The sequence below is a fragment of the Maniola jurtina genome, chromosome 12 (genome assembly GCF_905333055.1).
Source record: "Maniola jurtina chromosome 12, ilManJurt1.1, whole genome shotgun sequence".
Taxonomy (NCBI): domain Eukaryota; kingdom Metazoa; phylum Arthropoda; class Insecta; order Lepidoptera; family Nymphalidae; genus Maniola; species Maniola jurtina.
The window spans coordinates 13,947,732-13,973,571 of record NC_060040.1 but is presented as its reverse complement, the minus strand read 5'-3'; the positions used below and the strand labels follow the sequence as shown (position 1 = coordinate 13,973,571).

Genomic DNA, 25,840 nt, shown 5'->3' with positions numbered 1-25,840 from the left:
CAATTAGGTATTTCTAAAGATTTTCAACGCTTGAAAGTGCTGAAAATGCATGCGCGGTGCCCATAGAACTTATCTCAGGAATTTTTTGACGATCAATTACTTTCTTGAAAGAATCATCCACTTTTTTGGTATATTAGGAATTTCTAAAGACTTTCAACGCTTGAAAATGCTGTCATTGCGTGAGCGATGTCCGTACATCATCTCAGTTTTTGAATTCAACTTTCTTGAACGAATCATCAACTTGTTGGTACATTAGAGATTTCTCAAGATTTTCAAAGCTTGAAAATGCTGTAAATGAATGCGCGATGTTAACAGAACCCAAAACTCCAAACGTGATTCTACAAATGACGCCATGTTTGGAAACAATCACGATTATTAATAAAATATTCAATCATGTTACATATCTAAAATAACAGCTAATGATTTTAAAAATAATCTTAAAATGGTTGATTTCCCGAGAAATGGAACAAAAATAAATAAAATAACGAAAGTAGATCAAAATAATTTTGGAATTTATTCACAAAAATATCGCGAATTTAATATTTAACTAGACTAACGTAATGATACTTTACATGATAATTCTGTATCAGTCAATTCTGAAACCACCCGCACGATGTTACTGTTGGTCAAAACGTTCGTCGGTTCATAGCCGGACAACATCCACGAATCTAGTACATCTGTACTCGGTAGTAACGTCCTAAGGGAATTTCTGATATAGATGTATGCCTGTGGAGAGTACTTATAAATACTTAGTGCGAAATTCTTTAGATCGTCTGTATGTCTTGTGGGCATAGCTAGAACCAATCCATTTGTGTCTTCTTTTATCTTATCTTGCAGAGATAATAAAATTCTCGTCCTTTTCTTACGCCTCTGCACTAGTAAATTCTTTTTTATATCTATTTGATCCTTTAGTCGAGCTAAGGTCCTTTTTTGACGTTTATTGATTCTCAAGCCGTTTCTCAATTTTACTTTTAAACCTATCGCTTGCCTTTGCATCACTTGGACTTCTGTAAATAATTTCAGCAATTCAAGATTTTCCTGTTCTTTAATTTTTTCCTGTTGTTTGATTTTTTCCTGTTCTTTAATTTTTTCCTGTTCTTTTATCTTTTCCTGTTCTTTAATTTTTTCAAGTTCTTTGATTTTTTCTTGTTCTTTGACTCTTTGCTGTTCTCTCATTTTATTTGATTGTTCAACTTTCTTGTCAATTGTGTAGGAAGTGCTTGGTTTCTCAGTTGCGTAATTGGGTGTGCCATTCGTTAAACGTCTAATATTAGGGACATCTTTCTGAACATAATTAGAAATATTTTGTTGTTGTTGTAGTTGATTTTGTTGTTGTTGTAGTTGATTTTGTTGTTGTTGTAGCTGATTTTGTTGTTGGTGTTGTAGTAGGTTTTGTTGTGGCTTTTGATGTTGATATTTATGTTGTTGCGGATAATTATTGTATTCATCACTAAAACTATCTTCATCAAGATGTTCCTCATGTAAATGTTCTTCATTTTCTACTCCATGTTTCATCTCATAATCTTCATCTTCTTCTTCATCATCATAATCCTCGTCATATTCATTGTCAAGTGATTCTTCATCAATATATTCTACCTACAAAAAAGGTTTTTAAGAGTATTAAGGATAGAGTTTTACAAAAGGGTAAGGGTAGAGTTTTACAAAAGGGTAAGGATGTATTCATTAATCATCATCACATTTTTATCTTACACATAAAAATGTTTGTCTATCTGTTTGTTCATTGCCTAAGTAACTTATAGTTATGATTTATTTGCAATTTAGAAGCTTTCATGAGCCTAAGGGACTTAGAGCTAAAGTACCTATTTGATATTAATTCCACATCAGTACTCCGCACATTCCTCAGAAAAAATGTCTTGAACTTGATGATGATGAACGTGTTGCTCGGTCCTGCTCTGTCTTAGAACAGCGAGGTTATCACGTACACTCGTATTTGCTACCCACTACTAATATTTCTCACAGGTTGGAGTTTGTGTCAAGATATTTTTTCCCCCCAAAAAAAGTGCCTAGTTATCCAAAACAAGTGTAGTTGATAGTTCTGCTTAACTTAAAGTTGTGGTACAAGTTTGTAATGAAATTAATATACATGTTGTAACATTTTCCTTTTTTAACAAGTTTTTATTGTGATTCCTCATTCTACTCATTGAGCTAGCAATCTACTTAAGTTATATAAAAATAGTACCTCTAAAACATGTTTAGGCAACTTCAAGGAAGGAACAGCCTTGCTATTGAGCACCACAGCGTTATGTGCATTACACTCAAAGCAGTCCACGGAAAAATGTTGAACACAAATGTAGGAATAGTCTGTGGGAGTCCAATTGTTCCTACCAGTGAGGTCTGTCCATATTTGTCTATAGCTAGGGTCCTCAGGAAACCTGAAAGTTTTTGTTGCTTTATTCTTTGCCCCTATCAAATATTATACAAGTAGCATCTTTCTATTGAGTTAAGGGTTTCCTCTCAGAATAAGAAGCCTGGTGGTTCAGACTCTTGTCTCCTATTCAGAGGATCTGGGGTTTGATCCTGGGCCTTACCTCAAATATTTCTGAATATTCGATTCTAATCAAAGTTATGTTTACAAGCAATAATTATATTTCACTGGCTTTAATGATGAAGGAAAATAGCACAAAAAAAATTGCATGCTTGAGAGTTCTCCATAGTGTCCTCACAGGTGTGTCAAGTGTGCCAATTTGCATTTGACCAACATGGTGGACTAGCCTAAGTCCTTCTCATTCTGAGAAGACATGCTCAGTATTGAGCTGTTGATGTTTTGATAATAATTAATTTAAGTATTTCTAAACAACACTATTTTAAAATTTTGTGCAATAAATATATCAAATTCTATAAAAAGAATACTGTCTTCAATACTCATATCATTCCTCAGGCCTTTAGTATATTCGTGAACAAATCACGTCAATCAGTTGCCTTGTTTGTGGCGTGATTGAAGGAGAAACCAACAAACACACTCACATTTATATATGAATAGTGTCAGTAGGGATGTTTACATACCTGAAGAATGAATCTGAATTGAAATTTTTAGATTCGTCGCATCCTAAAACCGCACAAGCTTTTGTTATCTCTGTATCCTCAGTGTTCTGTTTCACTTCTGGCGCCACCATGGCTAAAAAACAATAGTAAAATAACCTCCACAACACACGTAAAAATAGCAAAATATTAGGTAAGTTGTATACCGATAGGCGTCGATTTAGCTCGGATTTCTTCATTCTCCTTAATTTTAGCGAGTGCTTGGCTGAAACTCATGTTTTTCGTAACGAGACTACGGTGGCACGACACTTAACTAAATAACCAAGAGAACTTTCACTGCTGTAATTTTAACAAATGCCATAGCATGATTAATTTCAACGTCCACTTATTTAAATCTTGTGAATGTGATTACCTACCTATTTAATAGTTTTGAAAATAAACTCTACTAATAATGCAAAAGTAATGCCGCCAGACGCTAGGTTTTTGAAATGTCACTTGTCAATCCCCTTTTATTTTAGGTTACCTTTAATAACGCGAAACGCTAAATCTTCTAATTTAAAATAAATTAACGAATGCATCAATATAAATAATGTGTATATTTATTTAAACAATAATTTAACTTTGGTTTAAACCTTTTTTTTTACTAGAAATTGTAAAATAATTTCTGTATGGGAACCTGGGAACCACAGATAATAATAATGGCCAAAGAGTATGTAATAACTACGAATGGCTTTGATAAGGAGCTGGCAACCACAGATTGTGGCGCTGGCATAGTATAGTGCGTTTCACGGATAGTACCTATGGCGTTATGTTGGCTCCCCTGTCTGTTGGGTGGTCGTTGGCACCATATTGGCATGAGAAGACGCAGATTTTGTTTATTTTCATTTGATTTTCATTTCATTCATTCAGGAAAATCGAATGAAAATAAACAAAATCTGCGTATTCTTACGCAAATATCGTGCCAATGACTAGGACAGACAGGGGAGCCAACATAACGCTATAGGTACTATTTGATGAATACGCACTTTATAATTCTGTGGGGATTTCATCTGTGTTGGGTTGGTGTTAGCTGGCGGGCGGGCTCTGCCTTTTTGGAGTGTTTTTTTTTTTATTACAAATAACTACAAACTTGACATTGGCTAATCTTTGTAAAGCCAGACGAGAGAGAAAAAAAGTATTCTGTGAGTCATATATGTTATTCGTCTGTGGTCATCATTCTCAAATAATCTCATCCTTTCATCTCTTCTCTCATTCTATTAAATTTATTCAATACGCAAAACGCAAAATAAATTGACGAAATCTTTGTTTGTTCCTTATTGTATGTTAAGAAAATGGTTGACCCAATATTCGATTATCAATTTAGGCTTATCCTAATTGGAGATAGCACAGTGGGCAAAAGTTCCTTGCTAAAATACTTCACGGAAGGGAAATTCGCGGAGGTAAGTATTTACCTTTGTTATTGTTGTTGTATAACATGTTCTCAGAATATGAGACATAATTACGCATAAATTTTTTGGTTAATTACGTTTCTGCTACTTAGATTCTATATTTACTTCATTGCTGCCTTATAATGTAAGGCTGCCTATTTTGTTGTGTTCCATACTTGAAAGTAAGAAAGAACGGAGGTTTTGTTTTTATGAAATCAACTCGGTATTATTCCGTCTGTCTATTTTATTCAGAAACTAATATAGATGTAAAGGTGAAATATGAAACTTGTTTAGGTACGTAACTATGAACAAAAGTTCGAATATCGTCCGACCTAATACCTAATAGTTAAGACGTCGGTCTCCTATTTTGGGGGTCGGGGGTTCGATCCCGGGCATACACCTTATTTGTTCTTATCATCATAATCAACCCATCGCCAGCTCACTACAGAGCACTGGTCTCCTGTCAGAGTGAGAAGGGCTACCACACTGGCCAAATGCGGATTTGCAGACTTAACACACCTTCGAAAACATTATATGAAGAACTCTCAGGCATGCAGGTTTCCACTTGATGTTTTCCTTCACTGTTAAAACAAGTAATATTTAATTACTTAAAATGTTCATAACTCTAAAGCTCTTATAGGTGTGTGAAATGTGCCAATCCACACTTGTCCCTTGAGTGGTGGACTAAGGCTTAAGCCCTTATTCTGAGAAGATACACATGCTTAGTATTGATAATGGTGATGATGACGATTTTTCAGCTCTCCGATCCCACAGTGGGAGTTGATTTTTTCGCAAGGATCATTGAAGTACAAGATGGTACAAGAATTAAGCTTCAACTGTGGGACACAGCTGGGCAGGAGCGTTTTCGATCCATCACAAAATCCTACTACAGAAACTCAGTTGGGGCTCTTCTAGTGTACGATGTGTGTAATCGTTCAAGCTTTGAGCATATACCTCTTTGGATGATGGAGGCTAAGAGGCATATTGAGCCACACAGGCCAGTCTTTGCTCTAGTTGGATGTAAAGTGGATCTAGTTGGAACTGATAATAAGAACGGAGCCTGGAGGGAAGTCTCATGTGAGGAAGCGAGAATGTTTGCTGAGGAAAATGGTAATTACTTTACTTTTTTATCCATACTTATATGTATACATAATAATATTATACTTAAATATGAAAGAGTCTGTATGAGAAATAGTCTATGCCACTCTCCAGGTATTCAATTATTCCCATGCAAATACGTTGATCCCTTGCAAGGACAAACAAACGCTTTTGCATTTATAATAATATGAGAAGTGATATATTGTCTTTCCTTGCTGAATCATTTGCCTGTTGAGTTATTTCTATTATCAGCATGTAACAGAACTTATTACTTAGCTGTTACATCAAGGGCATGTAACATGTCTCATTAGAGATGATTAATTATTGAGTTATGGACACATTTATAGCAATTGACATTTAATTACATAATATTATGTAACAGGTTTTATTCATATTGTAAAATATAACACTTGGTTATTCAATATCAATGAAAGTTGTGAAGTAGTTAAAAAGAAAGTTTATTTTATAGAGTAAATGCCATATCTCTTGTATAGGCAGTGCTTGCATGTATGTATGAAGTGCATGACACTAACGTCTGGTGTGGTGGGATGCTTCAGTCATGACTAGAAATTACCCTACCGGCAAAGCCCTGCACCAAGCGATGGTCTGGTATGATGCCGTGTAGAAACAAAAGGGTTTGGTTTTAGTAAAAGCTGCCATACCCCTACCCAGCGTCCAGGTTAGGCTTCTTGCCTCTCTTCATTTTAGACTGCATCATCACTTCCACCAGGTGAAATTGCAGTCAAGGCCTAGTTTGTAAGTTGTATCTGAAACCTAAATATCTTACAGGTTTACACCATGTAGAAACCTCGGCGAAAACAGGCTCCAACGTTGAACAGGCATTTATCCTTGTCGCTCAAGAAGTGTACAACCGTATACAGACGGGTGAGTACAAAGTGGAAGACGGATGGGACGGAATCAAGACGGGTTTCAACCGTCCCAACGGTATGGACTTTAACCTGCTCGAGGCAGAAACTGTACAGTCTACCTGTTGTTAGACACAAATATTTATTATTGTTTTAGTTTTTGGTTTAAACCTGCTAATTTAAACTAATTTTTAACTGGAACAGACTTTTTTTTTCAGTAATCTAGACATCACAAAAAAGGGGGACACTTAGACTGAAATTGCACTATTCCAGGCAAGCGCGATCTATTTTAGATTGCACATCACTTGCCGCCACATCTGACTGCAGCCAAGAGCTAGACTGTAAATTAAAAAAAAACCTATAGGACATACTTTGCTCATGATTTACGCTGCCGCTGTGGGAAATTAAATTCTATTTATTTTAGTTAGCAGGTTTAGACTTGAAGCATATGAAATGTAAATATTGACGCATATATTATAATATAGAATTAACGTATAACATTACATAAGTATAACTTTATTAAATGTGTAGGTATACAATTTGCACAAGGTTTTTTTTGATGTTGACGCCATACTTATGATAGATTTTCACAATAAAAATATAAGAATTAATACACTCTGCGCATCAAACATAAATACGTAAAACGCAAAATAAATAACAGTTAATCTATCTGCAATTTGTCCATAAGTTATTAATTAAAATACCATACAATTTTTGAAAAATAATGTTGTTAAAATATATTATAGTTAAGGTCATAACTCATTAGAGCCACCCGGCACCCAACCTGCACCGCCTCTACTCGCGCGGTTAGTATTCTTTATATGGACATATGCTCACTTTTTTTTCGAGAGGAAAATTCGTCATGGATACCACCCGCCACGGGGGAGCACAGTGGTTATGTCGGACTCCTACCGACTAAAAACCACACGAAGTTCCATTCCACCGCTGACAACAGAGCACAAGGGACCGACGACACCTCGTTACTCTGCCATAGAATGTCCGCTTCCACAGACCCACCACTGGGAAACTACGTGCCCCCAAACACTGTTAGAGGTACACCAGAACCACAGCGCGTCAACCAACCCGAAGACCACAATGTGAACGACGGACCGCCCCGTGTCCGTGTCCATCATCCACAGGATGGCCATACGCTCACTACATCAACCACGCCACGTTCGGAGTTGATATAATGAGCGCATGTCCATAGAAATCCATGTTATAAAGAATACTAACCACGCGAGTCGAGGCGGTGCAGGGTGGCTCTAATGAGCTGAGACCTTTATTTAGCAAATTTTTATCTGTCAAAAATTGTCTCTTAGACAAATAACAACGTTGCTAGTAACTTATGGACAGATTGCAGATACATTAATTTTAATAATAAATGATTTCAGCCAGTAGTGTGCAGAGTTGACAAACTAGATCAGTCTATTTGAACTCAAGTTCAATTTAAACTAAACTTCAATACTGATAACGGATTTTTTTAATATTTTTTTTTTAGGCGTTTCTATTCCTTCTAACTATGAACTAGTATGAACTTAAAGTACCTAATGTCTAGGCATACTATGATACTATTAATGTAAAAAATTATATGCGTAGTAAATGTCAAACAAACTAAAAAATAAAAAATAGGGATCTCTGTTGATAGTTATGATTCTAAAGATATCTTGCGGACGATTTTTCAATCGCTAAGTAATGTTTAAGGGTGCCAGTCTACTTGAGCACTAGAGATGTGCTCAGTAGTTTCAGATTATTGAGGTGTAATTTTTGTGTCACCTATGTGTATTAGTTTACTGAACACGTCCTCGCTCCCCTCCCCTTCAATGGACATGTACCTTAAAGACTAAAGATGTTTTGTTGTGACAGTTTTTGTACTGATAAATCTACCATAATAAATAGTCAGTTTTTTACTTAGCGATCGAAAAATCAGCCCATGAACTTTTGCATTAAAAGTTATATAAGAATCAATATAGTTGAACACAAAACTAAACTAATCTTACAATGACCTGTGTCGTATCTATTTAGTTTTAGTTTTGTGTAACGCGTACCAATAAAGAAAACGGCCTAAAAGGCTAGAAACACCCAGAGCCGTCAAAAAGAATGACGTTAATCATTTGACTCACTTGCACAGTATACCTATGTATAGTGTATGAGCAAGACAAATGATTAGAGTCGCTTCGTTTCGATTCGTTTCTTTATTGGCACGCGTTTAAATACCAAATCTGATAAAGGTGGGAACGCATTTACATTCTAACAAACGTATTTTCTAAGAATAGAACTATAACAGCCATGCGAGTGTGCTGCCATCTTTATCATTTCAATAGTGCCAATAATTTTATCCAAATTCTGCCAGCAAAGCTTAGTTTTATTTATCTGTAAATAAATACGAAAATTATTCAATAATTTTAAAAAGTAATCTCCAATAAGCATAGACAAGACAGACCAAAGAGTTTAAAACAGATTCATTGTTATTTCACAGTTAAAAAACAGAATGTTCAAAATGTTTTAATAGTTTTATTTTAACTATTTTTTTATTAACAACTAGCTAATGTCCGGCATGCTTGCAATGCGACTTGCATGCCTTCGATTGTGCGTTGGTGGTACTATGTCAGTAAGTGCCGACAACAACTGTAAAAATTTTCAACTCAATTGGTTGAACGATGCGTGAACGCATAGGTAACGGACAGACAGACGGACAAACGTTAGTTTTATGTATAAGATAATACTAACAACTGACTAAAAAAACTACATACTTTGTAGTAAGTAGTAAATAATTTTGTACCTGCGTTAAAAGTAATGTAAAGAATCCCACTGATTTGAATTCAATATAAAGATGTAGCTAATAATATGTTACTACATGTTGTTTGGTTTGTGACTGCAACCCTCTATAACTTCATATAACAACAGACAATACTTTACAAGCCCCAGAAATATAACGGTTTTTTCTTACCTTCCGTTTTAGCACGCTGACGCTTTTCCACCAAGTATGCCTTAGCGTCACAGACCAAAAAAATGATCAAGTGCGAGCCGGACTCGCATACGAAGGGGAACCCTTGTACCATCATTGTACCATTATTTCTTGTACCATCGTACAAGAAATAAAACTTGATCCCACACCTAGCCGACCGTACAATCGTGCGAGCTAATGACGTACAGCGCCATCTATTTGTGGTTTAGTAATTATATTTGTTTGCACACGTTTTTTTAAATAATGTACTTATTACAAACTCAAGGTTTCTGGATTTTTTCCTTGTGCTATAAGACAACCTGCCAAGCATGATTCTAAGTCAATGGGAACCCTACAGGTTTTAACTCCCTTTTCTTGACAGACAGACAAAGGAGTGATCCTATTAGAGTTCCTGTTTGCTTTTGAGGTACGGAACCCTAAAAACGCTATTTCGTTCGCTGGCGCGGTTAGTATATGCTTAAATAAGGGGTGGATCAACTGAACAGTCGGCAACGCATTGGCGGTTCCTCTGATGCTGCAAATGTTTATGGGTGGTGGTAACTGGTAATCACTTAACATCAGGTGGCCCACTCGCTATTTATTGAAGAAACAAATTTCTTCATTACTACTATTTTTTCACAGCAAAGATATTTTTTTAAAACATATGTTGCAGTCATACTACCAATCACTGAATATGATAAATAAAATTAAATATGTAGTTTAAGTATAAGTAATACTTATTATTATTTATTTATGTGTTTTCTGCTTGTAATTTTACATTGTCCAATGCAAAAAAATATAATATATTACGAGTATTTATACATATTATGTATGTATGTATGAGCATAGTCATGGAATCAATAAAATGTTTTATTTAAACAATTATTGCTTTTGCTCAGTAGTTATGCCGTCCGTGAACTATAAAAAAACATAGTCGAATTGAGAACCTCCTCCTTTTTTTGAAGTCGGTTAAAAAATTAAGGCCCATGTTAAGAGGAGTTGATTCGTGTCAAACTCAATGAAATTTTGGAGACACAATTAATATCTGTGTGCATAATTTTCCAGATTACTATAAAAATTCGTAGTTATAATGTCACACGGGTTCAAAAATTTGTGTGTAACTTTGAAACTACACATTTTTACGGAAATAAATGGCAAACCACAAACATTTGTTTTTTAGAACATGTCTACAAAATTTCATTGTGTTTTCAAATGAGAACAAACTACGTTTGTATGCAGTGTGGTGGGGAGCGCGCTAGGGAAACTTTTCTTAAATAAATAGAAAAAATATAGCTCGTTTTGAAGGAATGTTATCTTTAGGCATTACTTTGGACCCTTTATAGTTAACGGGCGGTACATAAGGTCGCTCCAAACTACTAGCATGCTCTGAACATTGAACGAATGGATCCTAAGTCTAGGTACCTACCTATACAAGAAAAGACCTGACTCACTGATATACTCGTCAAAGCCCAGCCTAAACTATTGGACCTAGAAAGCTAATTGGACAGAAATTCCCTTTAAAATGCAGGTATAAGGCCGGTCTTTGAATTCCCAAAGGAGCGAAGTCGCCGGCGATCGTTAGTATATTACAAACTTTATCTATTCCTACTTACCTCGAGTTTCTCTCAATTTGAACGAATTTTCAGAACGGACTAGAAATTTGGCGCGATCTTACGTTATAACTTAAACTTTAAAGAATAAAATATAAGTACATTTATGATTAATTCAATGTCTTTATAATATTTTGTGTTTGTTGTATTGTGCTTTAATCATAATAATTTTGGTATTTAGGGCAGTGACTGTGTGAAACAATACCGTCCAGTTACGGGCAAAACGATTAATTTTAAGTGACTCTTAAACGGGCTATAAAATTGCTGTAAAACTTGCTGGCTGCAGTGCTACACAAATGTATTACTAAAGTTGTCATTATTTAATTGAGATATCGGTGCTAATCAGGAATTTTATATGCTTATAGAGCTCCGCAACAGCTTTTTTCTAATCGCTGAAGCCGAAATTAAACCTGTAAGTTTTACTCACGTAAATAGTTTACGTAATTAATTGACATTAAATTACTATTTAAGGTAAATGAGAGTTTACATTAATAATAATTGACGATATCGCGGCTATACAATTGCATCTAGACATTGCCGAAATTTCGAAAACCTAGCCCGTTTATGAGCTTGTTTAGACTTAAAATGTATGTAATCGTTTGGAAATATTTTAGTAGCTGTTGCCTTCAATATAATAATTTATTCGTCACTTTGCCCTTGAAGTCGAGGCCATACAAAAACGACGTTTCGATAACAAATCAAATACCTACTTTTAAAAGGCTAAGACTTTGTTTACATTTGTGTTTTTAGGGTTCCGTACCCGAATGGTACCAACGTTACCATATTACTAGGCCTCCGCCGTCCGTCCATCCGACTATCTATCGGCGAGCTGTATCTCATGAACCGTAATAGGTAAAGTTGAAATTTTCACAGAATGTGTATTTCTGCTGCCGCTCCAACCACAAATAACAATAATTTCAAAATGGTCGCCATGAAAATTTAAAAAAAAATGAGTGATTTCTTTTAAATCGAAATATTTTTTTATTCAATGAAACTTTTACTGGTACTTTTAAGTGCAATGGTACGGAACCTTGCGTATGCGAGTCTGACTCGCACTTAACCGATTTTTATTGTACAATTAGCAGTCATGTGCCTCGTATTCAAATCGAACTTTTTTTTGCACATACACTATATTTACAGTAGCCGACAAGAAATATTGTACGTCGACCTTTAGAAAGCTTTCGGCTTCGTAGAGCGTTGTCTCTGTCACTCATTCTTACATGACGTTTTGTCTCTTTCTAAAGCCCGATGTACAATATTTCCTGCCGGGTACTATACCTACCTGTCTGTATACTGTATCTGACCTATATTGTGAATATTGGAGAATTTTTATTCATTGTAAAATTATTTATTTCATACAAGTATCTTTCCATAGCGCTGTTACAAATGCTTGATAAATACATAAAATAAAGTTTTTTGTTAATATTATGTCGTTTTATTTTAGTTAGATAATAGCAAATTTTGCAGAAATACAAAAGCAATTTTTAACCAGCTCCCAAAAAAGGAGGATGTTCTTAATTTCAAAGAAACGCAGGTACCTACCTACACTGATTTCTGACCATTTATTTTTACCCAATAAAGGCAGTATGTTTTTCGCAATTTGTAAATTAATACGACAAAGTAGGCTTATAGCATTCTAATTCCGACAATGGCAGTATCATCTTCACAGGGTTACATAAAAATCTTTACTTGAAAGTGTTTAGTTTAAGAAATTAGCAAAATAATGAGTTTGATATGAGTCACTCACAAATTAGTCGATACTATAGCTAACTTCTTAAACTGGACCCTTTCAAGTAAAGATTTTTATATAAACCTGTGAGCATGATACTGCCATTGGCGCAATTAAAGTGTCAAGCCTATACGTTGTCGTATAAGTTAACAAATTGCGAAAAACCAATTTAAAAAAAAAAGAATATTAGCCATGTTAAATGACTAATATTCCCCTTTCCTCTCCAACTAAGCGTCAGGCTTGTGCTAGGAGTAGGTACGACAATTATGCAACGGGCAGGGTTTGAACCGTCGACCTTTCGGTTTTCAGTCCACTCCTTTACCGGTTGAGCTATTGAGGCAAAAATTAAATTTGAATTTCGCGGGCAGACCCGTCTCATGCCCTTTAATGGCGCAAGAATAAATGAAATAAAACACAGTGTATTAAAAATAAAATATAAGTTTATTTCGATTAAGATTAAACCGTGGGCTTATATACTTATTCCGCAATACAATTGTCGCCTAAGAGTAATTCTAGATCGGTCTTGTCCGGCACTAATTGTTCAATAATTTTACTTAAAGCCTCAATTTTCTTATTGCCTCTCCTCACTTTCTGGTCGAGACATCTTTGTTGTTGAATAATTTTACGTAAAGCCGCAATTCTCTTCTCGCCTCTGTTCACTTTTTGGTTGAGAGTTCTAATTTTTCTACTTTGTTTCAATAATTTATCTGTAAGTTGTTTGATTTTTTCCAAATTTCGCTGATCCTAAAATTATGTAATTACAAAATGGCTATAACTTTTGGAGTTAGACATATTTTAAGTAAACTGGGAAAGCGCTTTACTTAAATGGGACTGGTCAGCCCCCTCAATTATGTAAGAAAAACGCATCATGGTTATCGTAATCGCTAACAATTTCTGCCCCTTGATTGGCTGTGAAAAAAGGTAAACAGCGAATCAACCAATCAAAGGGCAGAATTCGCCATCGATAAGGATAACGATGAATAATGTTTTTCTTACACAAACGGGGGCCAGGTCACGTTTGCCATGTACAAGATGACTTATGGGCAAAATCTGCTACTTTCTGGAATTCCCAGGATCATCAACGCCAGCGTGGCCAAACAGATTAACCGATTTTGATGGAATTTGGTGCAGCTTACATCTCTGGAAAGGACATAGGCTACTTTGTATCCCGGAAAATTAAAGAGTTCCCATGGATTCCTTTAAAACCCATACATTTAACTGATTTATGTACAAAATTTGGTACAGAGGCAGTTTGCGTCCCAGAAATTGACATAGGCACCTTTTTATCCTGGGAAATTAAATAGCTCCCACGGGATGTAAAAAATCTAAATCCGCGCTGACGAAGTCGCGGGCATCATCTAGTAATATTATAAGTGTGATTATTACCTCTGCCCTTTTATTGACGGCATCTTGAGTGGCATCTGGGTTAATGTTCTGTGACGGTGCACCGACAATGCAATAATTATGCAATTCTTGAACATTGTCCTTTACAATTAAAATATACGCGGATGAATTAGCCGTTCGCGTCTGTAAATAAAATATAAATATTTTTATGCAATTAAACATTTACATGGCTGCTGGGGCAGACATGTTCTGGAGTGGAGACCGCGTATCAGCAAGCGCAGTGCGGGACGACCTCCAACCCGCTGGACTGACGAACTTAAGATAGCGGGAAGTGGGTGGATGAGGAAGACGGATTATCTTGTGTAGTGGCGCGCTCTTGGGAAGGCCTATGTCCAGCAGACAGGCTGATTTATTAAAACATTTACAAGTATCGGTGTTCTACAGGATATACTTATACTTATACTCAATAATTGTTATACTGTTAGCTTTAATTTAACAGAGTGTCAAATAAAATTGTAAACGGGATATTGTAAATGCAAACTAGGTACCCACGATACAGGATTACCTAGTGTGGGTACCACCAGACACAGGGAAATTATTGTACAAGACTATATTTTGTTAATAAAACATTTTTCATTTTCATTTTTTCATACTTCGGAGAGTGTGCCCAATAACCAGCTTCCTCCTTCACCTTTCGACCATCGTACTGCAAGGTATCGTCAAGGTCTGCATCTATATGTAGCTGAAATTCCAGTTTAAAAAGGGTCATCCGTTACAAAGTTTTTACAAAATTTTGTACAGAGATACCTCGCATCCCGGGGATGGGCTATTACAGATACGCTACTTTTGTCCTGGAAAATCAAGTTCCCACTGGATTTTTAAAAACCCAAATCCACGCATGCGAAGCTGCCGGTATCGTCTTGTATTATAACAAAGAATTAGGTACCTCTGAACAATCCTCATCTTCTGACATATTCTGTGAATGTGGCAATGTTTTGCCAAACTCATGCAATTCTTGGTCATTGTCCTTTTCACTTAAATACGATGTGGTAGATAAACTGGATCTCTGTAAAAGACATATGTATTATGTTTGTAAATATGTTTGCCATTTTAAGAGTGCCCTAGCCCCTAACCCCAAAGGTGCCAACGGGACCCGGGACCCTATTACTAAACCTAATTAATACTCCGCCCATCTGTCTGTCAGCAGACTGTACTATCTAGTGAACGTAATAGGTAGAGATTTAAAATTTTCACAGAATTTGTATTTCTATTGCCCCTATAACAAAAAATAATAAAACATTCAAAATGGCCACCATGCAAATTAAAAAGTCTTATTTCTTGTGTGATGGTAGGGAACTCTTGACCCGTTTTTATTTGATTGGTAGATTACACTAGCTGATACCCGCAACTTCGTCCGCGTGGATTTAAGTTTTTAAAATCCCATGGGAACTCATTGATTCTCCATGATGTTCTTTCAACTATATCTCTTACTAAACATCGTAATTCGTGAGCTAGCCTGCATGCCTGAGGTTCAATGAGAGTTTTCCATATATGTATTCTCAAAGGTGTGTGAAGTCTGTCAATAGGTATACAGGTTGATGATGTTTTAATAGATAAGTAACTACTTAATAGGAAAATATTTTCAAATCACTACTCATATTATAAATACGAAAGTATGACTCTTTGAATATTTATTGGTTTATCCTTCAATCACGCCACAACAGAGCAACAGATTATGGTTTTTTTTTTTGTACAGATAAATATCTGGAGAGTGATACAGGCTATTTTTTATCATGCAAAATAAAAAGATCCCACAGAATTTTTAAAACCTTAATCCATGCAAATGAAGTCACAGCATATGTTACTAATTAAGAATAAGACTTCGATATTATTTACCTCCAAACAAAGTGAAGGCACTATATTATCTCGCAGTCTCATTACATTAAGAGTTTTGTTCAATTCACTTTCCTTAAAATGTCTTGAACAAACAGAACGATATTTATGTCGAGGATTTATATTTTGCACACCTATAGCATTTATCCATTTTTTCCTTAACTCTAGATTTGTCGGAAACCTGGAGAATAGATATGGTATTAGAATAAGACACAGGCCATAATTAGATATTCAATGAACAGTGACACACAGCTTCTTGAATTTTCCGAGGGGATGATAGGTAGCAATGCATTAGTACGCATAGGTATTTTAACAATAGCCTCTCAATATAATCCTACTAATATTATAAATGTGAAAGCGTGGATGTTTGGATGTTTGTTACTCAATCACTCAAAAACTACTGGACGGATTTGGCTGAAATTTAAAATGGAGATAGATTATACCCTGGATTAACACATAGGTTAATTTTTATCCCGGAAAATCAAAGAGTTCCCACGAGAAAATAAACCGAAATCCATTCCAAAAGAAACCTAAATCCACGCGAACAAACTCGCGGGCATCATCTAGTGTTATAATAAGTATGTACATACATACCTTGCCATGATAAAATAATGAAAACATTGACGGAAAAACAAGAAACATAACTTTTCCAACAAAAAATAGTCACTAACCTATGAAAAGTCAATCCAATTCCAGACGGATATTCTGAAGAAGATCCACACTGTATAATGCTACACCTGGGCATGATAGAATTATAATCCTATAAAAACAATAGATCTGATAATAATATTTAAAGCATCATTGCGTTAATCATCGATAGTAGATTACTATGAAAGCAGAAAATCGGAACCAATCGGAACTAACGCCGCCATCTTGTAAAATGTCACTGGTGTTACTTACTCTGTGACCTGTGAGTGTTACGGCTCTGTGGTCACATCTCTATGATGGTCACACTCTTTGTGGTCACGCTTACCCTCTTCTTTGTGGTGTTGCTAAGTAAAAAATCTGAATTTCCCTGTTTTTTTTCTTCTTCATGATAATATTATTCTGATTACACGTATCAGATAATCATATGGTCTACAATTTTTGTTTGACATAATATTTTATGACAAAACTTACCGTTTAGCTGGAAAATGCAAAACACTCATTTTTATGACATTTGACTTTGAATTACAGATTATGTGCTAATTGTGGGATCGATGGGGACTTTTCACAGTTCATTCATATTGGTATTTCCAACATTCATACTCATACCAATATTTAGCTCTAGATGCGAATTATTGTACCCTTGAATGTCTATTTTGAAAGTACTGCTTATATTCTCATAGTGTACAATGAGCTAAGGAGAGATATCCAGGGCCGTAAAATAAATTAAAAAAAAACCCCCCAAATACATGACCATCATTACATACTCTTTGATATATACCACCAAAGAGTATGTACTATGTACTAATACCACAATACAACAAGTGCTGTTTTATTATAGTGTAAAATATTTGCAATTTAAAAAAGCTACAAAAGATATCAATGTAAATAGTTTATCTATAATAATTTTAATGTAATTCAATAGCTATATCACTATCAAAACAATGTCGTCTAGTAGATCCAAAACATCAATACTGGACAAACCCCTAAGCAAAGGCAAAGGGGAGGTATCTTTGGCCCTCTACGCCCTATTATTTTCAGAAATCGTCCAGTACTCCCAGAGCCGATCGCATTCTATCCATGAGCTACAAACTAAGTAAGTATTCACTTGTTTTACTAACCAATATGGCATCTTTCAAATCAATGAATTTGATTAGACTGCTTTCTTTTTCTTATTAGAACATGGTATTTTTGGTAATACTATAAATGCGAAAGTGTGTCTGTCTGCTAGCTTTTGACGGGTATGTACCTACTGAGATAGCTTGCATCAACAAGATAGGCCGCTTTCCGCAGTCCCGGAAAAACAAAAACTCCCACAGAATTTTAAAAAAGCATATATCCACATGGGAGAAGTTGGGGGGCATTATCTACTTGATAACCTTCTTTTGTCCTCGTAAATCCAGTTTCCCCAGGATTTTTAAAAATCTTAAAGAACTAGCAAGAACTTAGGGTTTACTCTTAAAAAGATTCGATTTACATTATTATGTCTGTGTATAAAAGTAATTGCAATCTAGCACATTGTGGAATGAACTGAAATTTAAATCCACACTCTTATCATTTACAATCCACTATAATGTCATCAATAAAACTGTCCAGCCACCTGTTGATACCAGCTATTGATTAATACAGGTTTTATGAGTAGCCATTATTTTCCAAAAAAAAAAAAAACAGATTACTAGGTAGGCCTAAATCTTCAAAGCCCTGTACAAATTAGTAAGTGTTGGTTTGCAGATTGTCAGAAATGGGCTACGATGTTGGAACAAGAATCCTGGATTTATATTTTGTAAGAGAAAGAAACAGCAAGAGAGAGATCAAACTACTCAACATGTTGCTCTTTGTCAAGTCTACTCTGTGGAAGGTAATATTACAATAGTAATTTTTCAACCTACAATCATAAAATTTTTCAGGTGCCAATGTTTTTAGGGTTCCATACCTCAAAAGGAACCCTTATAGGACTACTTTGTCTATGTCAGAAGAAACTGGTCAAGTGCGAGTCTGACTTGCCTAATACTATATCCCAAAGTATGGATGCTCCTTTGGCATCAGTCAAAATGTAATAGATGTGCTTACATATGATATTATTTTTTCATTGTTATATTCCAGGTTTTATTTGGCAAAGAAGCAGACAAATTGGAACATGCAAATGATGATGAAAGAACTTATTACATTATTGAAAAAGATGCTTTGGTTAGTATTTGAAGGGAAATTGAATGATGCGTAGTAATTTTCTCTTTTGCTTATGAAAAGTACAAAAGCAACAATGTATGAATGGTCATACTCATAACCTAATGATTAAAATGTTAGTTTTCTATTTTGCGTGATACCAAGCACCAACCTGCAATTTTCAGAGTTAAGTTCCTTTTGAGCAATTAAATAAACATTTAGTGATGAAGGAATCGTGAGGAATTTGTTTGCCTGAGAATTCTCAATGCTATTCTCAAAGATAAGTGAGAAAAGTCTGCCAATCAGCACTTAACTCACAGATTATAGATTAAACCCTTCTCATTCTAAAGTTGGAATCTGTAGAGCACACTTTGACTTTGCTTAGACTTAAGTTTCAGTTAAAACGAGACAGATTTATGCCAGCGGTATAACGCTGTCTCGTTTTAACAGTGTCTGAAGTCTGAGCAAAGTCAAAGTGTGCTCTATAGATTTCAACCTAGGAGGAGACCATTCTCAGCAATGAGCTAGAGAAGTCTTGAAATGATCATGATGATGATTTCTGTTTGCAGGTGAACAAATTCATAAGTGTGCCCAAAGACAAAGGATCTCTCAACTGTGCCTCATTCAATGCTGGCATTATAGAGGCTGTGCTGACAAATGGGGGATTTGTAAGTTTACCTTTTTGCTAAAAATGTGTAAATTATGCACTAATATTATAAAGGTGATAGTTTGTGTGTATGTTTGTTACTCCTTCACGCAGAAACTACTGGACGGATTTGGCTGAAATTTAGAATGGAGATAGATGATATCCTGGATTAGCACATAGGCTACTTTTTATCCCGGAAAACCAAAGAGTTCCCATGGGATTTCGAAAAACCTAAATCCACGCGGACGAAGTCGCGGGCATCGGCTAGTTCTTTCTGAATAAACCAAAATTGGGGGCTACAATTCGTTTTTGCTTACAACTTGATTTTTGTTTGAAATAGCCTGTCTATGTATACCATTTGGTTCAATGGATTATTATTTATTTTTCAGCCAGCAAAAGTGACAGCACACTGGCACAAAGGGACAACATACATGGTCAAGTTTGAAGACTTTGTCATAGCGAGAGATAAATGTTTAGATGATCGATAAATATTAAAACTAATATATAACTATACTTAATAAAAAGAAAAGTACTGACTTACTGACTGCCCCATCAATGCCCGTCCAAACCCTTGGACCTAAAAAGCTTTAAGTTTGCACAGAGGTTCCCTTTTCAATGTAGACAAGGGCTGGATTTTTAGAAACTCCCACAAAAGCGGGATACAATACTTTTCAATGTAGTTTCAATAGTAAGTATTTCTGAATTGTCTCTGGTCTGATAGGAGGCTTTGGCTGTGGCTAAGGAGGCTTTGGCCGTGGCTAGTTACCACGCTAACAACAAAGCAGTATCGCAGCAATTTAGTGTACTGGTTTGTTGCTGTGTATTGTAGAAACCGTTAAGAGGTGAGAGCTTAATAAAACTGCCATACCTCTTCATAGTTAGACTGCATCATCATTTAAAGATAAGTCTTTACTAGTAGGTACTTAAAAGTTGTTAACTATATTTTTGACATGTTCAGGTTGGTTTCTTTGGAAATTACTATTACTATGCAGTACGCACTATAGCTTATAGGTACAAGCCACATGAAACATGGTAACTAGTATCAGCTTATGCCCACTAAACTATAACAATTGAAAAAACTCCTTATTTAGCTTGATAGGCAGAGAATCAAACGTGGAGTTTGGGATATTAAGTCACTCTGCTGCTTCAGCTCAAGTATTAAGCTCTGTTTATAGCTTTAAAATATATTGATTATTGTAAAAAGTAATATACCTAAACAATAAAAATAATATTATACTTTAAAAGAGGATTGGTGTTTTATTTTTTTAACCTGATTTTTAAGTTGTCAACTACAACATGGATAGGTACCTACCCGGCTATAAGGTGGCTATATGGAACGCTTGCGTACGCGTAATAATCCTACTAATACTATAAATGCGAAAGTTTGTATGTATTTATGTTGGTTACTCTTTCATGCAAAAAGTACTGGGATTTGGCTGAAATTTAGAATGGAGATAGATTATACCCTGGATTAACACATAGACTACTCTTTATCCCGGAATATCAAAGAGTTCCCACGGGATTTTGAAAAACGTAAATCCACGCGGGCATCAGCTAGTAATCAGTAATTCATTTTAAGTGAAAAGTCAAAGTATGCTCTAAAGATCTCGACTTTGTCCAAGATCTCTGCTGTGTTTTACCTAAGAACAAGTGTTTCGTGACACATTCACTTTGTAATGAATAATAGTATATTTAACAATAATAATTTCTATGCCAATTTATTAATTCTATCACGATATCGGATACGCCCTTCTGCACAGTCTTCCAAAAATGTGGTTCTCTGTTTCCACACTGCATACCCATAGACCACCATCGGCACCACTATAGTCATGAAACCAAATAAAGCAGTCCTCGGAGTTGCCTTGAAGTATTCATATTGACAGGTCTTCATTGAAAGCCACCTTTGGAGCGCTGGATCAAACTGAAATCATCATTCTAAACAATAACCCATCATTGGATCTACTGAACTCAGGCTCTCAGAATGAGAATGCAATATGCTGGCCAAGTGGGGATTGGCAGACTCACACACCTTTGAGAACATTATGGAGAACTCAGAGATATGCAGGTGCAAATGATATTTAAATGCATAAAATACACATAACTCTGAAAGGTTAGAGGTGCTTGCAACTACAGTTGAACCTATTCTTGGCCAATGATTTATGCTAAGATATACTTACAACGTGACCAGCTTCTTTGGAATGCATACAAGGATCAGTTCTTAGTTTCAAAAACTCTTTTCTATATTTGGCTCGCCTTTCTATTTGAGCCAAAATTATTTTACATTCAGTCTCAGAAAATCCACATTTCTGCATTTTTCAATGTTTTTTACAAGACGCACTTATACAATTACTATCTTGACAAATCATTCTGAATTTGTGTCAATGAAATTGTCAATATTCAATAACTAATTATTTTTTTTTAGTTTCAAGACCCTTATACTGGCTGGTAAAGTTTGCCTAAGGACAGTCAAGAAGAAAAGCCGTTTGAAATAATAAAATTAAATATATTCAATAAGCCCATGATCTATACACTTGCTAAGCACTTTTCTATCATTTTTCAACTATACATTAATTAAGAAAGTTTGAAAAGCCTGTCCCGGTACGGTACTTCTCCTGCTCTGATCTTCTGTTCACGACCGTTTCTCTCGTGCCAAATAAAGTATCCGTAAGTTACCATGGGCACAATAATCGTGAAAAATCCGAATAGACTTGTTCTCCGATTAGGTTGGAATCGGTCGAATTGGGTGACTTTCATTGATATAAATTTCTGGTGGGCCGGGTCGAACTAGAACCAGATGAAATTACCATTTTAGTTCATAGTTTGTTATGTTAAAATAAAAATAATTACGTAATTTAACTCACGACATATCCAGCTTCGGCTGCATGTTTCCAAGGGTTTGTCCGTTGTTTAAGAAACTCGCGTCTCATTTCAGCCCGCCTTTCGGCCTGCTTTTGTATAAGTTTGAAATCGCCATCTGATATTCCATACTTTTCTGCCATTTTCCCTAATGTTTTTAAAATATTAAAATTGGGATTTGGGACCCAACTAACTACTACAAGGTCTTCGCAGGTTATTTTCTGTCAAAAAACATAAGTAGACAGCTGACACCAGTGTCAACCACAAGTGACATATGACCTCAGACAAAATACATTATAGACAAAATAATTGGGAAATAGAAATAGGGAAAAATTGGCAACCCTAAAAAGGAGTGAATGAGTATAGACAAAGCATAGACTACAGACTGAAAATAGTTTTATAAAAATATAAACGAATGAGAATAGACCATTGAACGAAACTCCATCTTCCGGACGCCATATTTGATCTTTTTGATTTCCCTTGTTGTCGTTGTCAGGTCGGCAAATTTTTTAAGCCGCAACCATGGGTCGTATGCACGCACCTGGGTAATTTTTATTATTATTCATTTGTGAAAAAATGATTTACAAAACATGCTAAAAGATACAGTTACTTATATAGAAGAAAATAATTGCTTTAGTGATAAGATAACCTATACAAAGTGAACGTCAACCACATGGCCTACTTGAATGGTGTGTTATTTTGTGTTTCAGTAAGGGTATTTCACAATCGGCGCTGCCATACCGCCGAAGTGTACCCACTTGGCTAAAATCAACCGCGGATGATGTCAAGGAACAGATTTTCAAACTCGGCAAGAAGGGCCTCACTCCTTCTCAGATTGGTAAGAAGTCCTTGTTTTGTCATACCTTAGCGTATATTTCTAGAAATAAGTTCTAATTAACACTTCCCATAGCTTCTTAAAGACTAATATTTCTTAATTATTATGCTAAACAAAGATTTACTAGTTTCAACTGAATGGTTCTGTTTGTCAAATAAATTGGCATTTGAACTCTAATAATACATAGTTATCCAGCTCTAGCACGGTAAACAGATCTTGCTAAATACCACCTACTTAGCAGAGTCTGTTTAGGGTTCCAAACTTATTTGGGTATACAACAGTTTTTACACTGATGTCTGTCTTCCAAAACATGCTATGGATAAACATAAGTCAACTTACTATAACATAGAAGTAAAATGCCACCTATCTATAACCCAGCGACATTTCTCAGTATTAAGGGGACCCCCTCTTTCATAGGGGTTTTCTTGGAATTATAATGCAGTAGACTGTTACAGTCATGTACAGTACATGGATTAGGATAACTTAATGACCAGTTTAATTTATTTCCAGGTGTCATGCTCAGGGATTCTCATGGAGTTGCCCAAGTCAGATTCGTCACAGGCAAAAAGATCCTCCGTATCATGAAAGCCATGGGCCTCGCTCCTGATCTACCAGAGGATCTGTACTACCTTATCAAGAAAGCTGTCGCCATGAGGAAGCACTTAGAAAGGAACAGGAAAGACAAGGACAGCAAATTCAGGCTCATTCTTGTAGAGTCCAGAATCCACAGATTGGCGCGCTATTACAAGACAAAGAGTGTACTCCCTCCTAACTGGAAATATGAGTCGAGCACTGCTTCCGCTTTAGTGGCTTAAGTTTAAATAAACTATGTAAACTCCATTACATTTTTTTTATTTATACACTTGGATATTTCCTTTTTAAATGAAGCTTCAACAATAGTCCAATTAATACATTTAATAGATCTTCATACTAAAAGTATTAATATCAAGAGTAAATAGGCATCTTCTAAGCAAGCACACTCCTGTTAGGCTGCATCATCACTTTCCAGCAGCCATTGATTATAGCTAAGAGCTAGTCTAAATTTTAAAAAATTGGAATAGTGCTTCCCATTTCCATAAGCATTTCTATTCCTATTCATGGAATACTAAACCTATTCAAATGCCAATAGGTGCAGTATTGCGCTTTCTGCTAACTTCACTTAGTAGCTATGCAAAGTAGATTCATTTGACAATTGAAATAGAAATTAAATTGATAGATTTTTTATTCAAATACCTAAGTGCCCTACTAAATAGGTAATACTTTGAATTTAAAAAAAAAAATTGTATTAACTGTTCTGCCTGTGCATGTCAAGGCAGAACAGTTAATAAACTAAAACTACATTTAGTTCAGTGTGATGATGATCCATGGGACTAGGAATCAGTTCAGTGGACACAGCCATGTTCCATTGTCCAGCAGAAAGATTTGTGTGCCAAGGGAATGAATATTGAGGTCCTTTTGTTTTGTGTTCTTTAATTCCTTTGATGGGTTCTATTGGTCATAATAAAAATATTTGCACTATTTCAAACTTTTAATAACTTATGCAGGAGTATTTACATTTGCATTGGTAACAATTAAAGAAAAAACAAGATTTAAAGATGTTCAGGTTTCCCGCAAACGTTACATTTACACATTAAATTATTACCTAATCCTTTAATAGCTTACATATTATGTACAATTCATATAAGTGATACATAGATTTGAAAGTGATTATATTACATAGATTGAACACTTTATTAAAAACTTCTAATATGCAATTATTTTAACTTAGACATATGGATTCCAATTACTACCATCCTCAGGATGCAAATTATTAGTAATCAATAATACAACGTCAACTATCCACCAAATGCCCAACCCTCCTAACGTTAATAGCTTCCCAACTGCTGTACCAGTTTGGCCCAAACAAAACCTATCCATGCCTAAGAAGCCTAACAAAATACTGTAAATAAGTGTTGTAGTAAAGTAGTGTCCAGAATAACGCACACAAGGAAAACCATCTCTAAGAAAGCTGCGACTGCCGTGGCATTCTATCCCATCCAGTGCTTTACATTGCACTTTAGTTCTTTCAACATCTTCGTACCTCACGCCTCCAAATTTTACGCAGCCGTGTTTCACCGCTTTTTTTGCCGTTTCGTTACCTTTGTGGTCTACAGGCTCGTCACAGTCTAAGAAGTCGAGAGGCAGGAAACTGCATTTGACTAGAGGCCCGAGTGGACGGTACGGCTCTTTTGAGTATGGATCACTTTCAGAGAAGCTTAGCGGTAGTAAAGCTAGTATTGCAGCTACTGTATGAAATGGACACATTTTTCGGTGCAGTTATGACTTCCTTTTAATGTATAAAGTTGTTGAACATGATTCTTCCTTTTTCTTAGACTTTTCGGTTTCAGAGACAAGGCTACCTCTAGCTGTCTTCTTCCGTCTCTTGTGTCCTTGTGATTGATTTGATTGTTTACTATATAAACAGTTATCCAATTCAAAAGGAATTTCCTTTCCAGTTCGTGTTAAAAAATTGGAAAAATTTCAGTTTTCGCATTTTTGTCTTAATTTGTCAAGATTTTGTCATTGTCATTGTGTAAACATGTCCATAACATGTCAATGTCAAAAATCAATAGCTGTAATGCGTATTCTTTAATCTGTGGCTGTGATCAAGTCAAATAATTTTTGGACGAACTTTTGCTCGAAGTTGAGCACGAAAACGAAATAACTAGTTAGAAGTTTTCGAATACCTACAGTAGAAATGGGATAGGTACATTGATAAAGTGACGACGGTTTCATAACTTTCTT

At 35.6% G+C, this 25,840-nt stretch overlaps 7 protein-coding genes across 11 annotated transcripts; 3 read left to right on the top strand and 4 right to left on the bottom strand.

Annotated features, from left to right (window-relative positions):
• Nucleotides 1-491: 491 nt before the first annotated feature.
• On the bottom strand, nucleotides 492-3,690 carry LOC123870551 (golgin subfamily A member 6-like protein 22). 3 transcript variants are annotated; one of them, XM_045913913.1, is made up of 5 exons: nucleotides 3,417-3,667; nucleotides 3,207-3,339; nucleotides 3,025-3,136; nucleotides 2,201-2,393; nucleotides 492-1,596 (listed from the first exon to the last, which is right to left on the bottom strand). In XM_045913913.1, the coding sequence occupies exons 2-5, from the start codon at nucleotides 3,274-3,276 to the stop codon at nucleotides 553-555; spliced, it is 1,419 nt and encodes a 472-aa protein (XP_045769869.1). In that variant the 5' UTR covers nucleotides 3,277-3,339; nucleotides 3,417-3,667; the 3' UTR covers nucleotides 492-552. The 3 variants fall into 3 exon arrangements, with proteins under 3 accessions (XP_045769869.1, XP_045769870.1, XP_045769871.1); XM_045913914.1 differs by having other exon boundaries at nucleotides 3,524-3,641; XM_045913915.1 differs by lacking the exon at nucleotides 3,207-3,339 and having other exon boundaries at nucleotides 3,524-3,690.
• LOC123870567 (TM2 domain-containing protein CG11103) lies at nucleotides 1,691-25,634 on the bottom strand. Its single transcript, XM_045913936.1, has 3 exons — nucleotides 24,784-25,634; nucleotides 5,113-5,117; nucleotides 1,691-1,705 (listed from the first exon to the last, which is right to left on the bottom strand). Exon 1 carries the CDS (start codon nucleotides 25,358-25,360, stop codon nucleotides 24,821-24,823), a length of 540 nt encoding a protein of 179 aa, XP_045769892.1. The 5' UTR covers nucleotides 25,361-25,634; the 3' UTR covers nucleotides 1,691-1,705; nucleotides 5,113-5,117; nucleotides 24,784-24,820.
• On the top strand, nucleotides 4,199-7,019 carry LOC123870562 (ras-related protein Rab-39B). The gene is made up of 3 exons (XM_045913928.1): nucleotides 4,199-4,439; nucleotides 5,186-5,537; nucleotides 6,315-7,019. Exons 1-3 carry the CDS (start codon nucleotides 4,332-4,334, stop codon nucleotides 6,521-6,523), a joined length of 669 nt encoding a protein of 222 aa, XP_045769884.1. The 5' UTR covers nucleotides 4,199-4,331; the 3' UTR covers nucleotides 6,524-7,019.
• Nucleotides 13,097-16,810, bottom strand: LOC123870561 (THAP domain-containing protein 1-like). Of its 2 annotated transcripts, none has more exons than XM_045913926.1 (5): nucleotides 16,583-16,810; nucleotides 15,915-16,092; nucleotides 14,965-15,084; nucleotides 14,061-14,201; nucleotides 13,097-13,418 (listed from the first exon to the last, which is right to left on the bottom strand). In XM_045913926.1, the coding sequence occupies exons 1-5, from the start codon at nucleotides 16,654-16,656 to the stop codon at nucleotides 13,152-13,154; spliced, it is 780 nt and encodes a 259-aa protein (XP_045769882.1). In that variant the 5' UTR covers nucleotides 16,657-16,810; the 3' UTR covers nucleotides 13,097-13,151. The 2 variants fall into 2 exon arrangements, with proteins under 2 accessions (XP_045769882.1, XP_045769883.1); XM_045913927.1 differs by lacking the exon at nucleotides 16,583-16,810 and adding an exon at nucleotides 16,506-16,571.
• LOC123870566 (trafficking protein particle complex subunit 5) lies at nucleotides 17,353-20,756 on the top strand. 2 transcript variants are annotated; one of them, XM_045913935.1, is made up of 6 exons: nucleotides 17,353-17,652; nucleotides 18,288-18,414; nucleotides 18,660-18,743; nucleotides 19,289-19,387; nucleotides 19,755-19,882; nucleotides 20,724-20,756. In XM_045913935.1, exons 1-5 carry the CDS (start codon nucleotides 17,501-17,503, stop codon nucleotides 19,851-19,853), a joined length of 561 nt encoding a protein of 186 aa, XP_045769891.1. In that variant the 5' UTR covers nucleotides 17,353-17,500; the 3' UTR covers nucleotides 19,854-19,882; nucleotides 20,724-20,756. The 2 variants fall into 2 exon arrangements, with proteins under 2 accessions (XP_045769891.1, XP_045769890.1); XM_045913934.1 differs by lacking the exon at nucleotides 20,724-20,756 and having other exon boundaries at nucleotides 19,755-20,612.
• On the bottom strand, nucleotides 21,848-22,457 carry LOC123870571. The gene is made up of 2 exons (XM_045913939.1): nucleotides 22,227-22,457; nucleotides 21,848-22,149 (listed from the first exon to the last, which is right to left on the bottom strand). Exons 1-2 carry the CDS (start codon nucleotides 22,362-22,364, stop codon nucleotides 21,937-21,939), a joined length of 351 nt encoding a protein of 116 aa, XP_045769895.1. The 5' UTR covers nucleotides 22,365-22,457; the 3' UTR covers nucleotides 21,848-21,936.
• LOC123870570 (40S ribosomal protein S13) lies at nucleotides 22,625-23,896 on the top strand. Its single transcript, XM_045913938.1, has 3 exons — nucleotides 22,625-22,766; nucleotides 22,932-23,059; nucleotides 23,567-23,896. Exons 1-3 carry the CDS (start codon nucleotides 22,744-22,746, stop codon nucleotides 23,869-23,871), a joined length of 456 nt encoding a protein of 151 aa, XP_045769894.1. The 5' UTR covers nucleotides 22,625-22,743; the 3' UTR covers nucleotides 23,872-23,896.
• Nucleotides 25,635-25,840: the final 206 nt, after the last annotated feature.

Bases quoted from the DNA above. Each gene is read 5' to 3' on its own strand.
- LOC123870570 (XM_045913938.1), top strand. From the start codon at position 22,744: ATGGGTCGTATGCACGCACCTGG. The intron at 22,767-22,931 runs GTAATTTTTATT...TTTGTGTTTCAG, and splicing joins GGTCGTATGCACGCACCTGG to TAAGGGTATTTCACAATCGG. The intron at 23,060-23,566 runs GTAAGAAGTCCT...ATTTATTTCCAG, and splicing joins CCTCACTCCTTCTCAGATTG to GTGTCATGCTCAGGGATTCT.
- LOC123870566 (XM_045913935.1), top strand. From the start codon at position 17,501: ATGTCGTCTAGTAGATCCAAAACATCAATACTGGACAAACCCCTAAGC. The intron at 17,653-18,287 runs GTAAGTATTCAC...GTTGGTTTGCAG, and splicing joins ATCCATGAGCTACAAACTAA to ATTGTCAGAAATGGGCTACG. The intron at 18,744-19,288 runs GTTAGTATTTGA...TTCTGTTTGCAG, and splicing joins TTATTGAAAAAGATGCTTTG to GTGAACAAATTCATAAGTGT.
- LOC123870561 (XM_045913926.1), bottom strand. From the start codon at position 16,656: ATGCCCAGGTGTAGCATTATACAGTGTGGATCTTCTTCAGAATATCCG. The intron at 16,093-16,582 runs GTTAGTGACTAT...TCTATTCTCCAG, and splicing joins ATTGGATTGACTTTTCATAG to GTTTCCGACAAATCTAGAGT. The intron at 14,202-14,964 runs GTACCTAATTCT...TTTTATTTACAG, and splicing joins AAGATGAGGATTGTTCAGAG to ACGCGAACGGCTAATTCATC.
- LOC123870551 (XM_045913913.1), bottom strand. From the start codon at position 3,276: ATGAGTTTCAGCCAAGCACTCGCTAAAATTAAGGAGAATGAAGAAATC. The intron at 2,394-3,024 runs GTATGTAAACAT...AAAAACTTTCAG, and splicing joins AATTCAGATTCATTCTTCAG to GTTTCCTGAGGACCCTAGCT. The intron at 1,597-2,200 runs GTACTATTTTTA...CCTTTTTTGTAG, and splicing joins TGCCTAAACATGTTTTAGAG to GTAGAATATATTGATGAAGA.
- LOC123870567 (XM_045913936.1), bottom strand. From the start codon at position 25,360: ATGTGTCCATTTCATACAGTAGCTGCAATACTAGCTTTACTACCGCTA.
- LOC123870571 (XM_045913939.1), bottom strand. From the start codon at position 22,364: ATGGCAGAAAAGTATGGAATATCAGATGGCGATTTCAAACTTATACAA. The intron at 22,150-22,226 runs GTGAGTTAAATT...ATCTGGTTCTAG, and splicing joins CAGCCGAAGCTGGATATGTC to TTCGACCCGGCCCACCAGAA.
- LOC123870562 (XM_045913928.1), top strand. From the start codon at position 4,332: ATGGTTGACCCAATATTCGATTATCAATTTAGGCTTATCCTAATTGGA. The intron at 4,440-5,185 runs GTAAGTATTTAC...ACGATTTTTCAG, and splicing joins CGGAAGGGAAATTCGCGGAG to CTCTCCGATCCCACAGTGGG. The intron at 5,538-6,314 runs GTAATTACTTTA...AATATCTTACAG, and splicing joins AATGTTTGCTGAGGAAAATG to GTTTACACCATGTAGAAACC.